Source organism: Phacochoerus africanus, chromosome 2 (genome assembly GCF_016906955.1).
Source record: "Phacochoerus africanus isolate WHEZ1 chromosome 2, ROS_Pafr_v1, whole genome shotgun sequence".
NCBI lineage: Eukaryota > Metazoa > Chordata > Mammalia > Artiodactyla > Suidae > Phacochoerus > Phacochoerus africanus.
This window is the reverse complement of record NC_062545.1, coordinates 203,530,489-203,547,624: the sequence shown is the minus strand read 5'-3', so window position 1 is coordinate 203,547,624 and position 17,136 is coordinate 203,530,489. Positions and strand designations below refer to the sequence as shown.

The 17,136-nt window shown below is 38.9% G+C and overlaps 2 protein-coding genes and 1 pseudogene across 2 annotated transcripts; all 3 read left to right on the top strand.

The window, feature by feature from the left end:
• The first annotated feature begins 6,207 nt into the window (after window positions 1-6,207).
• On the top strand, window positions 6,208-6,709 carry LOC125119958 (interferon omega-2-like; annotated as a pseudogene).
• A 3,911-nt stretch (window positions 6,710-10,620) lies between these two features.
• On the top strand, window positions 10,621-11,207 carry LOC125119957 (interferon alpha-1-like). The gene has a single exon (XM_047767565.1). The coding sequence runs from the start codon at window positions 10,634-10,636 to the stop codon at window positions 11,201-11,203; it is 570 nt and encodes a 189-aa protein (XP_047623521.1). The 5' UTR covers window positions 10,621-10,633; the 3' UTR covers window positions 11,204-11,207.
• A 4,309-nt stretch (window positions 11,208-15,516) lies between these two features.
• On the top strand, window positions 15,517-16,089 carry LOC125119952 (interferon omega-1-like). Its single transcript, XM_047767561.1, has one exon. The coding sequence runs from the start codon at window positions 15,517-15,519 to the stop codon at window positions 16,087-16,089; it is 573 nt and encodes a 190-aa protein (XP_047623517.1).
• Window positions 16,090-17,136: the final 1,047 nt, after the last annotated feature.

Sequence of the window (17,136 nt, the reverse complement as noted above, 5' to 3'; positions counted from 1 at the left end):
CACGCATTGACCAAAACAGGATCTTATCATTCCTTTTTAGTTTTTCTGCCAACCTGATAGGTGACAAATAGCATCTAGAAGATCCATTAGTTGTCCTTTTCCTATTGATGGTCACTGTTTTCAGTCACAGCCCAGTCAGGAAAACAGAAAATTTCCTCAAGCCTTCTAGCCCATCTCTTGGGACTTGCATGGAAGCACTCTAAAAGAAAATAAACCTGCTGGCAAAGTAGAAATGGGGTGGATGGCAGTGGAGCCCCAGCATCACAGAGCAGAGCTGAGGTCAGATGTGGAGCTGACACTTTAGCTTCAAGACCAGCACATGAGGACAGGAGACAGCCTTTCCCATCACATCCACTGGAAATTCGAGTTTCTTCTCTGAATTTCCTCTCCACAACAAATGCTGCTACGGCTTTGCATTGTCACTTTCTCACTTATTTACACAACTTGACTATTGGAGTTCTCTGGTGGTCTCAGTGGATTTAGGATCTGGTGTTGTCACTGCAAGGGTGTGGGTCTGATCCCAGGGCTGGGAAATTCTGTATGTTGCAAATATGGAAAAAACGCAAAGGTTTCATTACCATTTTTTATACGAAATCCGTGTTGTCCAGGTAGAGGACACATAGTCTTTAGGTCCTCGACTAGATCTCAGTCCCACACTCACACTGTGTCCCTCCCACCTCCCTGGTGCCCATTCTGAGTTTCATTTGTGACATAAAATGTGGTTTTCCTGTGTTCCGGGCCCAGAACTCTTTTCAGTTCAAACTCATGAACTAGTTTGTGTTTTGTCCTAGTCTAGTTTTCAGGGATTTAAAAACACTCTTGATGCCAGTATATTTCAAAGATGAATTCTGGAATCATATACTCAAATGCTTATTTGACAGTTGGTATGTAGTAAGCATCTCAAATTTAGGTAATTAAAAATTAAAATCTCCTTAAAAACACACAAAAGCAAATGTAATCAACCAGCAGAACCTGTCCTTTATCTCTGTTCCTTAGTCAGTTAATGGCAACTCTGTATGTCCAGGTTCTCAGGGTAAAGTGCCTGACATCATTCTCCACTTCTCTCTCTCACATCCTGCATCCAGTCTGAATGCAATCAAAGTTTTACATCACTGAGGGTTTTCATGCAATAATTTTTAAATCTTTGCATTATGTGCATCAGGCTTCTATAATCTACCAAATCATGTTAATAGCTATGCTGAAAGCATCCTTGAATTATTAGGTAAATATACTTAGGATTTATTAGTCATTAACATGCCTCCTAATTATTGTAGTTATATTTTTCTTGCTTCACATGCATAGTTTTTTAATAATCCCTGAAAATATTTTCTTATTTGACCTATTTAATATACTTGAACCAGAATTTTTTTATTCTCAGAAAAGAAAGTGGATGATATTTCACTTTTTCTCACAAGGGGCTAAAAATAATTTTAACATATTTGCTGGTATTTCCTGATCTATGTCCTTTTCACTAGTTCTTTAAGATAATTCTAGAACACAATAATTTTTAATTTGTATGGAAACACAAAAGACCCCCAAGAGACAAAACAATCTTGAGAAAGAAAAATGGAGCTGGAAGAATCGGGTTTCCTGACTTCACACTATACTACAAAGCTACAATCACCAAAACAGTATGTTATTGGTATAAAAACAGAAACACAGATCAATGGGATAGGATAGATTGCCCAGAAATTAGCCCACACACCTACAGTCTACTTATAAATGACAAAGGTGACAAGAATATACAAGGGAAAAAAGACAGTCTCTTCAAGAGGTAGTGCTGGGGAAACTGGATAGCTTCATGTAATGAATGAAATCAGAACACTTTCTAAGGCCATACACAAAAATAAAATCAAAATGGATTAAAGACTTTAGTGTTAGGCCAGATATTGTAGACCTCCTAGAACAAAACATACAGAACACTCTTTGACATAAATCACAGCAATATCTTTTCAGATCCACTTCCTAGAGTAATGAAAATAAAAACAAAAATAAACAAATGGGACCAAATTAAACTTAAAAGCTTTTGCATAGCGAGTTCCCATCGTGGCTTCATGGTTTAGATCCCTGACTCACTCAGTGGATTAAGAATCTGGCATTGTCACAAACTTTAGAGTAGGTTGCAGATGAGGCTCAGATCCGTTGTTCCTGTTGCTGTGGCTTCAGCTCTCATTTGATCCCTAGTCCTGGGAACTGTATATCCTGCAGGTGGAGTCATAAATAGAAAAAAGAAAAGGCTTTTCCATAACAAAGGAAACCATAAACAAAATGATGTGACAATATTTGCAAATTAAGGAATTGACAAGGGATTAATTTCCGAAACATACAAACTCTTGAAGCTCAATAATAGCAAACTAATCAAAAAATGAGTAGAAGACCTAAATGATGGGCATTTCTCCAAAGAAGACATAAAGATGGCCAAGAAACATATGAAAAGATGTTCAACTTCACTAATTTCTAGAGAAATGCAAATCAAAACTACAATGAGGTATCACGGCCTTCCTCAAAAAGCCAACAAACGAGTAGAACAGCCTTTGTCAAAAAGTCAACAAACTATGCAGACTGCAAAGGGTGCAGAGAAAAGGGAACTCTCCTACACTGTTGGTTGGAATGTAAATTGGTACAACTACAATGGAAAACAATATAGAGATTTTCAAAAAACTAAATATAAAACTTCCATATGATACAGCAATCCCACTCCTGAGCACATATCCAGGAAAAGCATAATTCATAAAGATAACTGCATCCCAATGTTCCTTGTAGCACTATTTATAATAGGCAAGTTGTGGGAACAACCTAAATGTCCACAGAGAGAGGAATGAATAAAGAAGGTGTGGAACATATTTACAATGGAATATTAGCCATAAAAAAGAGTGAAATCATGCTGTGTGCAGCAAGATGGATGGACCCAGAGATTATCATGGTAAAAGTGAAGGAAATCACACAGAGAAAAACATCATCTGATATCACTTATACGTGGAATATCAAAAAAAAAAAAGGATACAAATGAACTTGTTTAGAAACAGAAACGGACTTACAAACTTTAAAAACTAAGTTATGGTCAACAAAGGAAACAGGATAGGGGAGGGATAGACTGGGGGTTTAGAATTGGCACATGCACACTATTGTGTATGGAATGGATGGTCAATGGGGACCTGCTGTATAGCACAGCAAACTCTAACCAAATTCCAGGATAATCTATATGAGACAGGATTTGAAAAAGAATGGAGATGTGTATGTGTTTAACTGAATCATTTTGTTACACACAGAAATTATCACAACACTGTAAATCAATTATACTTCAGAGAAACTTGGAAAAAAAAAAAAAAGATACTTCCCTGAAGAATTTGCAAGTCCATTCTAAAAGCTATAGGCTGAAAGTGATCCTAGGAAAGAGTGGGAAGGCCCTTAATTATTGTGAAAACTCTTTCTTCTACAAGCATTTTCAGGTTATTTATCTATGTAAATTTTATCCTTAAATCCGGCCTATATTCCTCTGTCTCCTGTGCCTATAAAAATATTCATATGGATGCCTCTAAAAAAACTTTACAAGTGAAACATAACAAATAAAATGTCAATATGTGGACATAAGCCAAAAGCCTGATATTTGACTATTTGAAATATGTAGAAGCATCTCATCTAATCTCAGCACATCATTTATTCATCACCATGGACTGAGGTTTGGCTGAGATGTGAACATGGGGTTAATAACCTGCAGTAATCAGCCAGGCTTAAGGAATTAAAATTGACCACCCAAAATTCTACCAAGGTTTATATGTTTCATTTAAGACATTTCAACTTTTATTCTTCTAATAATTTCCTATAGTTCTGCCTTTTCAAGGACAACATCCTGCCCTTTCTTTTTAAACTCTCTCACCCCACCCTTCCCCACATTTTCTCTCTCAGGGCCTTATAACTTAGAATCACATAAATCCTTGATTAATTGACTGTCCAGAGCAGTGGCACTTCTACATTTCTTATTCCCACCCAGTATCCTGCACAGTATTAGGAATACTATTGGTCTTTGGGTTTGTTAATAAAAGCAGTAAATGTTACAAACTTAAAAAATTGTGCCAGGAAAACTGTTTGAAAACTACAGTCTGGCTGCATTTTCTCTGTGGGTGACTCGTCTTCTCGGGTGACCAGTAACTTTGTTAATTGGGCATCTCCTTAGTCTTCCCTCAACGTCCTGCATGATTTAGTGCAATTATTTTCTTTTCCCATGGTACAGTTTGCTCACCTTTCAAATAGGGAAAATGAGAATACTATATTCGATTCAATATACCATTTCATGTTATATTCTCCGTATAATAAGAATATAACCACTCATAAAGTTATATCAGTGAGCAGATTATAGAAAGCATCAGGGACATATTAAGCATACCTATGACAGTTGTTACTGTGACAACTGTACACAAAAGTGTAAAGCCATTAATTCATGTCCACCAAAAGATGATTATTCCATATCTGTGCCTTGTTCAGACTGTGATTTTTTTAATGGAAAAATTCTACCTCTGAGAATTAAATTAGGACAGCATTTTTAGTATTGTACAAAGCACATATACAACATTTTAAAATTCTTCAAGCAAATGAAATATTCTAATAGCTGTACCAAACATGCCATTAAAAATACCATTTTTTTACAATGTTAATTCTTCCAACCCAGGATCATGGAGTGTCTTTCCATTTCTTTGAATCCTATTTAATTTCCTTGATTAATGTTTTATAGTTCTCAGCATATAAGTCTTCAACCTCCTTGATCAGGTTTATTCCTAGGTATTTACTTTTTGGGGGTGTGGTTTTAAAAGGTACTGTATTTTTATATTCCTTTTCTAATATTTCATTGTTAGTATACAGAAGTGTCCTCAATGCTTGTACTGGACACTAACTCTTCTTTCTAACAACCTAGTCAAGGTGAGGTCCTGTGAAAGGCATTTCAGTAACATGAGATGAGTAAAATTATTTACTTTTAAATTATTATTTATTTCTTGCACAGTCACGAAAAATGATCAAACGTGATCATTCTCACAATTAAAAGCAAACAAACAATATTGAAAACAGTAATGAGTTTGCTTCCATTAAAGCCAGGAAGGTAAAATTATATTAATGTATGCTTTTAGAATACAAAAAGTAAAGTTTACATACCATTTGATAAAATACTTATATTTTCTTTGTTTAATATTTAAATTATTTTCAGAAAACTATTTTTCCCTTTTTATTATTTTGATTGGGCCCACAGCATGTGTAATCTCCCAGGCCAGGTACTGATCTGTGCCAGAGCAGCCACCTGGAGCTGCAACAGTGACAATGCTGGATCTTTAAACACTAGGCTAGCGGGGAACTTGTCATCAAATGATATATAAATATACAAAAAAGTTTAAAATATTTAATGTAAAATAAATATGTTAAGTTAAAAATAAATTTAATTTTAATATATAAAACATAAAATACAAGGAGTTTCTAAACATTCCTAATTTTCACCGCTTTAATGTTGCAGCTTTGAAAGACTTCAAGAAAGTCACGGAGCATCTAAGGGCACAGCTCCCGCGACCTTGGCTCCTGAGGTGGCAGCGCCCCAATTCACCCCATTACCTCCAGGGCATCCCCAACACCACCCAGTGGTCCCATCTTCACCACGTCCCCCTTTCTCTGAGTTGTCCCTGCACGCACTAAAAATAAGCCCAGACCTGTAAAATCGGCTACAACTCAGATTCCGAGGTTCGCACCACTCTGTATACCGAATTTTTTTTTTCCAAATAATGCCCTACTAAAGTTGGTGGGCGTAAACAAACAAACAAACAAACAAACAAACAAACAAACAAAAAACAACTTACACAACTCAGGGGAAAGTCCAGGAAACACAAGGTTTCATTCTCCCTACCAGACAAAAACGTCACTGGCGGGGCTGGGACAATGCTTGCTCCTCAGAACTCACCACCACGAAAACGAAGGTTTCTTTCGCACTATTAAAGCAACACAAAATCGCTCCGCGAAAATGAGCCGCTTTTTTCTCTCACTCTGCTGGAGACTCAAAACTACAAACGCAAAAGTTAGCTTTTGCCCAACAAACCCGATAAAGAGACATCCCCGCCCTCTTGCGACCGCCTAGAGAAGCACGCTTTCCCAGGACCCAGAGAAGGAAACGCTGTGCTGTTAGAGATACCGGCAAGCTCCCTGGCTGCCTTCTGGAGATCACTGAAATACTTAATGGCCCACATCTATTTGCTAGTGGCAGGAGTGATGCTCTGCTCCATCCTGGCTTGCTCTCTTGGCAGAACTTGTTAGCCCAGAGAAGAGGGATATCTTTAGACTTTTGATACAGATGAAAAGGATCCCCTCTGAGTTACACATAAAAAACAGGACTGACTTCAATTTTCCTTGGAAAAGAGAAAATAACACCCAAACCCAGACATCTCAAGGTCCCATTACCCCCATCTGATGCTCCAACAGATCGTCAACCTCTTCAACACAGAGGACCGTCATGCTGCATGGAACAACATCCTCCTCCATAAGCGACTCTCCAGGCTTGATTGTAGCCTGGAACAACTAGGGAAGCAAATGGAAGAAGACAACCTACCTTTCTCCTCTTTGCGAATTGTTGTCTGGAAGTATTTCCAAAGAATTCACTGTATCGAAAGAAAACAAATACAGCCCCTGCGCCTGGGAAGTTGTCAGAGTCGAAACTGAAATGTGTCTTTCCCTTATGTAACAATCCTCAAAGAAAAGTCGGCAGAGAAAAAAGTCACACTTGTGACAATCCCTAATCAATCACGTTAGTGTTTGATCTGCTGCCTAAAGCAATCTTAACTCATATTTCCACAGGTGCTGAAAACTATTAGAAATAAAAATCATGAGCTTACAAAAATATGTTTAGAGAGAAGAATATGATTTATTTCATTCAATAAACGTTTTTAAAAGAGTAATTTCTTAAAGCTGATTTTTACTGAGGGAATTTGCTGATCTTCTGTGTGAAGTTTATTTTTTAATGGGAAAGTTATTAGCAGTCTGTTGTTAAAGCCATATCAGTTAACTCAATGCTAGCTGCTGTAACAGGTACACAGAAAAATGTCAGGATTCTAATCATTACAGAAATTCATGTTTCCTTTGCATCACAGAACAATGCAGGCACTCCTGATCAGGTATGTCTTCTGGATGGCTCTCCTCCAAACATAGATTCAGTGACATGGCCCCCCTCTATTTTGTGGCTTTGGCATATTTAACAGATGACTTTGAATTTGTCTGTAGTAGTTCAGTCTGTTCCAGACTGTGGTAAATGGAAACTTATTGTGGATCACATGGGATATTTTCAAAGGACAGGACACTACAGGGTGATACCACTTCCACTCACAATATTTGTCCTAACTTGATGCTCATGGGAATCTAAGTGCAAAGAAGTTGGAAAATTATTAGGTGGGTGATCAAAGAGAAGTTCAGTGAATAAGACCACCCTTAACTTTACACTATTTGTTCCAAAGATATTCTATGCAGAAAAAAATCAACCAATATGCTTGTTTACACATACTTTAAAAACATCAGTCTGAATCAAAGTCTGATTCCACAGTTTCAGCTTAGAGAGGATAATATGGATTCAGTTCAGAGTTCACAGCATCGCTGACTCTATGAAAGGAGCATTCAAGTTGATTCCCACAGGATAGGCCAACAGGGAAAATACCCACACATGTGGAGACATTAAAAGTTGTTTCCTGATTACCTGAGAGAGACCAGAAAAGCATGATCAGGCAGCTCCTTGCAAGTTCTTGAGGATCACTGAACTAAAAGCGAGAGTCTTCCAATCTGGTCTGTGATTGTTCACCCTGATCTTCTGAATACTGAAAATGCAAACTTGAAGAAAATACTCCTGTAAATAATCTCCAAAAAAACACCTCACACAATATTCCATTATAACTTTCCTTGTAGAACCACAAAGAGTTTACAAAATATCTTTGGATTTTGTCCTTGTAGGTCATATTTAATATACATCAGTATTATTCCTTCTCCTATTTTTACCATTGTTGTTTCTTTCATGAATATTGATTGAGCTCCTGAAATAATGGGCTGGGCTAGATGTCTAGGAAATGAGGTCAAGTCAGATGGTTTCTCTCCCTTTTAGGTATTTTACAGATTCCTCAGAGATATTCTGAGGATACAATAGGTCAGGTCATGTCTTAGTCTATTCCTGCTTCTTCCACAGAATAGCAAAGACTGGGTAGTATGTAAAGAGAAGAAATGTATTTCTCACAGTTCCACAGTCTGGAAGTCCAAGATCAAGGTATCAGCATGGTGGGGTTCTGGTTGAGAGCCTGCTTCAGGTCTCACACCACAGAGTCTCCTGTAACCTCACAGAGCAGAAGAGTGAGGGGTTAATCTCAGACCTCTTTTATAAGGGCACTAATTCCACTCATGAGGCCTCCGTCCTCATGCCCTAATTAGCTCCCAAAGGCTCACCAACTAAAACCATCATTTTGTGGGTTTGGACTTTAAAAATAGGAATTTTGTGAGGATTCAAACTTTCGGAGCATAACGGTCATTGAAGGCTTCAAGCCTAGCATGTAGCAGAGAGAATACAGTCATGCTGAATAAATAAAGACAAAAGAGCAGGTTGGCAGGCAAAAAGAGCATACCAAGGACTCAGAATACAAACCCTTGAATTTCAACCTATAGTAATGCTCTATTACATGCAATTTTGGAAATCAAACTGCAATGGAATGGAATGAAGATATAGGAGGTAAACTGTCATTTATCATCTTTGGGAGGCATCTCCAAAGTATATCCTGATAAAGGCAGTAACTGCCCCATCAAAGAAGATCCAAAGTATAATGTGGTAAATTATGTGGTGGCTGTGAGCTGTGTGAATCAGGGAGAGTTTGAGTCTAGATGTGTGGCTCTGTATATGACACATGACTAGTAATTTTGTATTGTTACAAACTGAGGGCAAGTTAGACCTAAAGCAATTCTCCTGAGTTTATTATGGTGCTAGGAAAAGGCAGAAAATTGTGATTTCTTGCAACTTGAACCTGCAGAGCCTTATGCAACTTAAAGGAAAGAGAATCCTGGTGGTTTGAGCAATAATCTCAGACGGCATTACTGATACCAATAGGAGTATTGTGGAAATATTAGCCATTGTCTTTTTTAATCCCAGCATATATGGCCATGAGGAGAAAAAAGAGCTTGGTCATTCATAAATGCCTTCCCATAGGAGGAGAAAAATCTGAGAAATGTTAGTTAAAATTACTGCCTGAGTGATTACACTGGGACTGGTGCAAATGACACTACAGAGATAGGACAGTGTCCAGTTATTACTGAGCTGATTTGCCAAGATGATCACATACCTATTATTTAAATACCAGAAAGTAAAGTCCATTGGGAAATTTGAAATTTAATGCAGAAATACAGAGAAAGATGTAAAGTGATGATGATTCTTAAATGATACACTCTCATTGGGAATGATATTGTTCACATGGGTGCAAACGGTAGTTTTTAGGGGTATGAACAAATCTCGGTTATTAACACGGTTTGTCCCACTCCAAACTCAGCCCTATCCAACAAAATCTTATTTCCTATTATTCACTAGTATTCATCTTTCTCTTTGGGTTTTCTTGTGTATATTTAAAAAGCACTGACACAGACTTTATGGAACATAAATAAACTGTATGCACAATCAGTGCTATATTGGAGGACTTTATCTGCATCATTGGCTTGATTTCAGTGTCACATTCTGAGAATTGGTCTCTACTTACTTATGAGCTGCTACTGGTTGTCTTGCAGATGACAGTGTGATTTGAGCCTCAGTGTGATTCAGGCTAGAGTAATTATATAGAAATAGAAAATTACATTTGTAAATTAAATAAAAGGTTATATTTCATTATTTAAATCTACTAAAGTTGATCAGCACAACAATAATTACGGCAGTGCTAAACAGGAAAATGTGGACAGTATCTAGCAGCTGGAGAAATTAAAAATCATTTTCTGATATAAAATAAAATGAAAACTTAGGTGCCTCAAAATAGACCTTAAGAAAAATTTGTTTTGCAATGATTTTGAGCAGTTTTGAATGAGGTTTAAGTTGGTAGTATTATGTAAAGTATTTATATAAATATGTATTTGGATATGTAACTTGATACATTCCTATCTATTAAAGTAAATATATTACATCCATAGTCATTTTGCCTCCTAAGTTAAAAAGTTAAATTACAATTCAGTATGTTTTACATTTAATTCATAGCGTAATACTTTTTCTTAACTCTGCATTGAATACAAAACATAAGCTTTGCACGTTCTTTCTCTATGTATACAGCAGAGGATATTTATGGAACACATAGATACACGGTATATTAGTGTCATCTAAATTTCACGGGGGGTAATTAGGAAAAAAATATTTAAAGACAGCCTGTGGGCAGAGGGAAGCGAGGCAGTAATGAAATAAAAAGTTGAAAAATGCTGCCCTAATTCACTTGTAGAGGACAAAGTGAAAAGCAGAAACAGAACTAGAAAGTAAGAGGGAACATTCAGAAAATGGAAATGAATTCATTCCTATTTAAGACACAGGCCTGAGGGAAGGTCTTCAGACATCCTAGAGAGCAGGGTCACAGAGTCACCCACCTCAGCCAGGACAGAAGCATCTGCAAGGTCCCCAATGGCCCCAACCTCAGCCTTCCTCATGGCCCTGGTGCTACTCAGCTGCAATGCCACCTGCTCTCTGGGCTGTGACCTGCCTCAGACCCACAGCCTGGCTCACACCAGGGCCCTGAGGCTCCTGGCACAAATGAGGAGAATCTCCCCCTTCTCCTGCCTGGACCACAGAAGGGACTTTGGATTCCCCCAAGAGGCCTTGGGGGGCAACCAGGTCCAGAAGGCTCAAGCCATGGCTCTGGTGCATGAGATGCTCCAGCAGACCTTCCAGCTCTTCAGCACAGAGGGCTCGGCTGCTGCCTGGGATGAGAGCCTCCTGCACCAGCTCTGCACTGGACTGGATCAGCAGCTCAGGGACCTGGAAGCCTGTGTCATGCAGGAGGTGGGGCTGGAAGGGACCCCCCTGCTGGAGGAGGACTCCATCCTGGCTGTGAGGAAATACTTCCACAGACTCACCCTCTATCTGCAAGAGAAGAGCTACAGCCCCTGTGCCTGGGAGATCGTCAGGGCAGAAGTCATGAGAGCCTTCTCTTCCTCCACAAACCTGCAAGACAGACTCAGGAAGAAGGAGTGACAGACACCTGGTTCATCTTGGAAATGCTTCTCACTGACTAACAAGCCCACACTTCCTCCTGGGCTGCCAGGTCACAGCCCCTCATTTCTGTTGTCATCCTGCCATGAACTTAATCAGTTTGTCAAAGGTTTTCAGAAATATTAAGCAAAATCCTGTTCTACTCTTTAGGCACTGGTTCCTTACAGATACCCCTGATGATCTATGTATTTGTATATTTAAATATTTATTTATTTAATAACCTATAATTTAAATTATTTTTATACTTAGTTTATTAGTTTTTATTTATTAAATACTTACTATAGGAAACATCTTGTGTTTATTTTCTCTTTAAAAAAGAAACTCTAAGTCTGAATGTAAAAGTCAAGAATTATTATTGTAATTCATTTAGCCAATATAATTACATTCACCTCAGAAGTAAAAACAGACTTCCTCCAGGGGTTCCCTGGTAGCTCAGTGGGTTGAGTATCCAGCATTGTCACTGCTGTGGTGCAGGTTTGATTCCTGGCTACAGAACTTCTGCAGGCTGTGGAATTTCTGTGGGTGTGGCAAAAAACAAAACAAAACAAAAAAACACTCCTCTAAGTCAGGTTGTGTGTTATCCTCAGGACACAGAAGAGAACATAGATATTTAAACCTTATTGTATCTTTGATTCTTTTTTAAGGACAGTAACCTAAAAAAATTAATCACTTATTTCATAACTAAATATTAATTATTTTAAAAATAACACTAGTAATACGAATTGCTATCAGGTTTAATGCTATGATGAGAAGAAGGGAGAAAAGTGGAATTCCATGAGCAGAAGATGGGTCAAGATAGGTGAGGATATAGTAGTAAAACTATTTGATATACTCTAGAGTTAACTGGTAGACATTTAAGTACAAATGTGCACTGGTAAATTTCCAAGTAATTCCAAAACTGTAAAGGGTGTGGCAAAGAAGGGATCAACTGGGGAAAGAGTACAGAACAAGAAAAGGACTTAGAGTTGAGTCCTGTGACCTTAACCTTAAAAGGGATATGATGCCACAAAGGAAACAGAGGTGAAGAGCCATATGTTAACAGTACAAGAGCGAAGGCTGAGAAGACCATGTCTGAAAGACGAATCTACATAGAAGGCTCAATGCCCTCAGTCCTTATAGACTGAACAAACAATGGACAACACAAGAGCTGGGAGTTCAGGTATTTGGGAGGATTTCCTGAGGACTATAGCCTGGAGGACAGCCTCTCAGACAGCTCTAAGGATCTGCTCCAGGCAGTTAAGGGGGAGGTCAGATATATATGATTTTGGAAATGGAGTTCCTTGCCATCAAGGACACATATGGGTAGAAGGTTGCTGCCAGTCATGAGGAGCAGATGTCTCTGTTAGTGACTTTACTGCTTTTGTAGGTGTGAGAAGAGGTATGAAATTGAGTTCATAAAATTTTCTCCTGAAATGATCTACTATCTGAAGGCCTGACCTGTCCATTTCCCAGGGCACAGAGTGTCTCCTTCCTGATCCCCACCCTGACCTCCTTTCAGGGTGTATTAAAGTTCAGTGACTTTATTCCTGTGGAACCAGATGGAGAGTGACTTCTTAGTTGTCATCCTGAAGGAGAAATATCAGAGCTCATATGGCTAGAAATTGTTAGGTGCTTTTTCTTTGTTCTTAAAGTCACAAGAAAAATCAAGTGTTAACAATAAATAAATTTCAGGGGTATGCTGATATAGGGTTAATAAATTTGTTTTACTATGTTTCACTGAAGAAATCACTCATAAAATCAGACTTCTATCTTTATTAATTAGCAAAAAATCTGTTTTCTTACTATTTAGTAGAGATTTTTGTCTAGTTTTTTTAGAGTTATCATCAGTTCATGTAAATCAAACCGACTCCCTGTTGCCCTACAAAACAAGAGACAGCAACACTTTGGCATCTGAAGTGGAAGTAAGCATCTTTTGTCATCTCACACTCTTCCCTCTAATTATTTTGTCGGTTTGCAAAGATCATGTTATTTTTCACTCTTCACTTCCTTTAATGGACTCTTCCAGACAAATTATTATAAAGCCCCTCACTCTGGTTTGCCCTTCTGTATTTGGTACACTTGAAAGATTTATATCCAGATTTATATCCCTCTCTGGCTGTGAAAGTGAATGTGATCCAAATAAGGTTAAGGAGAGGACTGAGTTCAATATTTTAAAGAATTTACAAAGTGATTAGTCCATTATAAGCAAATAATAAAATTCAGTTATTACTTCTATCTTTATTTCCTTTTTTTATGGCCACACCTGCATTGTATGTAAGTTCCAGGTCTAGGGGTTGAATTGGCACTGCAGCTGCAGGCTTACACCACAGCCAGGGTAACACTGCTCTGAGCTTCATCTGAGACTTATGCTGCAGCTTGCATCAACACTGCATGCTTCATCACTGAGAGAGGCCAGGACTCAAACCTGCATCCTCAGAGAGAGAGACGAGTGTTCTTAACAGGGAATGAGAATTCTTTTTAATGTCATCGTTACTATTATCCATCTAATTTTCTTCCTCTTTACTTTTCTCAATAAACTCTTTTTTATTGTCCAAGTGGATTTATCAAGGATTTATCAACTAGACAGATGCTCAGCAAGGATAATCTCCATAATCCTGCCAGAGAGGGTTACTTAACCTTCTAGCAATTGGGGTTCGGGGTTCAGTCTCTTGTGAACTCATTTCTCCCTTCTCTCTTCAAAACTGATCACATGAGGACTAAATTAAAAAAAAAAAAGTGGCTTGACTTGCAAATCGGAAGATAGTCAGCTGATCCAGGAGTGGATCTTCTGAACTTCCCTGACTTAGAGCATGTCATCATGTCAGGGGAAAACCACTTCCCTTCTTTCACATTCATGACATTCAGATTTACATTTGTTTTCCTTTGGCCCACAAAACAACTGTCAAATTTTACTTTCTAGGAAAGCTGCAATGAGAAACAAAAAAATCTATCATCTTGAAAATGATAAAGATTGTAGCATATTTGCCTTCCTTTTGTGACAACTTCATCACTGAATTTCCTGTCCCCAGCTTCAAAACTTTGAGAAGAACAAGCGTTCAACTGTTTTCATAAAAGAGATGAATAATAAAATTTGCAATGGGAAAAATACAAACTATTTGTCTACTGAAGGTGAAACGTTTGCAATTGGGTAATTCCTCTACCTCTGAAGACAGAACAAACCTTTGCTCTCTCAGCATCAGAGGGCTGCTGACATCTTTGATACCTGAGGACACAGGTCAGGAGGGAAGGAGGTCACAACTGAGGACCAGGGTCCTTCACACAAATACTCTGGGGACAAGGGTGGGAGTCCTGGAGGATGAATTATTTTGCCAAGAAATAAACAAGCCCCTCCATAGCAAGGAGATTTTAAAGTCCTCAGGATGTGGTGAGCCTGCCTCAGGGAGTGGGTCCAGGAGGTTAGGATGGGGACTCTGTTCCTCTAGAGGATACGGTGTTACTAGATGTGACATCTCCCTTGTGAGTGAGGTGCTGCTGGGAAAACACAATTATCCTGGAGTTAGAATCTCCACACCCATATTCTCCTGAAAAGAACCAGGATACCTGGTAGGGATATTGGCCCAGGCTTGGAGGACTATAGGTCCGCAGTAAGAAAATGGTGAAAATAAAGGGTGATGTCTATAATAGTACTGACTTCCTGGTCCCTTGAAACAGAACCACTTGGACCTGCTCAAACATGTTCTCGACAGAAGAGAAACATTGGAGAAGCTCATTTACTCATAATCATCAGCCACTTCTGTAAAACAAACACTAAATAAAAACCTTGTACATTTCAGAGTGTTTAAGTGCCAGAGGTCTGAAAAATTCATAAAAAATATAGAACATACAGAGGTAGGGAGCCAGCCTTCTGTGTAAAGAAGGCAGAAAAATCGAGCCTAAGATCAGCACTAGAAATGTGTACCTGGAAGAGAGAAGAGCAGTATTAATGCATGAAATGGAGACACACACAGAGAGAGGATGTGTTTATACACCAACATCACTTGGGACTTTCAGACAAAGACATTTCTTATTTGATTGATAAATATCCATTTGCATGGACATAGCTGAAGTTTCCGGGGGAAATTAAACTTCTATGACAAAATTAATGGTTCACAGTGATGATGTTGTCTTGGACCATAGGCAAAATACATAAATGAAAACCAAAAAAGAAGTGAAAGAGTAGAGAAATGTTTAGAAAATGAAAATTACTGTGTTCCCTGTTTAATGGCCTTGCTTAGAGAGAATGGCATCAGAGAACCTACCCCCAAGGTTCCCCCAGACACCCATCTCAGCCAGGCCAGCAGCGCCCTCATTTCCCCATGGCCTTTGTGTTCTCTCTACTGACGGCCCTGGTGGTGTTCAGCTATGGCCCTGGGGCATCTCTGGGCTGTGACCTGTCTCAGAACCACGTGCACGTCAGCAGGAAGAACCTAGTGCTTCTGCGTCAGATGAGGAGACTCTCCCCTTCCTTCTGTCTGAAGGACAGAAAAGACTTTGGGTTCCCCCAGGAGATGGTGGAAGGCAGCCAGCTGCAGAAGACCCAGGCCATCTCTGTCCTCCATGAGATGCTCCAGCAGACCTTCCTCCTCTTCCACACGGAGCGCTCCTCTGCTGCCTGGGACTCCACCCTCCTGGACAAGCTCTGCTCTGGACTCCATCAGCAGCTGGAAGACCTGGACCCCTGCTTGGTGCAGGAGATGGAAGAGCAGACATCTGCCCTGGGAATGGCTGTGAAGAGGTACTTTGAGGGAATCCATCTCTACCTGAAAGAGAAGAAATACAGCGACTGTGCCTGGGAGACTGTCAGAGTGGAAATCACAAGACCCTTGTCTTTATCCACCTACTTACAAGAAAGGCTGCAAATTGCGAATGGAGACCTGGGGTCATCCTGACATGATTCTCATCCACTAAGATGCCAACTCACTTTGTACATTCGACGCTAGTCACTTCAAAAGACTCCTTTTTTCTTTAATCACAAAACTTACTGAATTAATTCCATTAATACTTTTTCAGTAGTAGTAAGCAATTATATGTTAAAATATTTCAGCTCCCGAGACATGAGGTCCTAAGAGCTGATTGCTCTGATGTTATTTATTTATTAATTTACATATTTATATTTATTAATCTGGTATTTTATTTAAAATTTCATATAAAAGGAATTCATGCCTACATTGTATTAAAATTTAGAAATATGTTCATGTATTTCATTAAAGTTGCATAATGTTTTATTATTAAATTCTAATGAGAGAAAAGCTTTTGAGTATTTTTAATTCTGCAAACCTAAACCCTTATTTTTTCTATATAAATCTATGTCAGAATGATATTGGTCTATTTTGTCCTATGGAACAGCCCTACCACTTTCCAGGAACTGCTTTTCAAAATGTGGAACTCTGTGGAACAGAGAGGAGTCCTAGTAATTATGGGAAACTCTTTGACTTTCTGTCATAAGTGGATCTGATTTATATCTAGCCAGCAAAGGCAGGTCTGTGTAAATATCTGAGGGAAGGAGTCATCTCCTCTAGGGAAACTGGTGACACACAATGGTGATGGACTGACCCGGCACCTGCTACCCTTCCTTACACCTTCTTCCCAGTCCTGCTTTCTTGAACCACTCACTCCTCATACAGCAGCTCACTCCCTCCAACTGACTCCCCTTCCACACAAGTGTCTGCTTCTGTGCCAGTTTCTAACCTCTGACCTCAAGGTTGGTTTTGGAGTAGAAGCCACAGGAAAAGAGCACAAGTAAAATAGGAAATTCTAGGATTATCAAAACCTTGGGATCCCAGCCATGCTATTTAACAGCAATGTGACCTTGACAAATAACACAGTCACCATGCTCTCTAGTTTTTCCTAATCATTAATATGGGGATAATAATATATTTTCTCATATGATTCTTGTCAGGATTCAGTGACTAAACATACACAAGAGGCATAAAAGT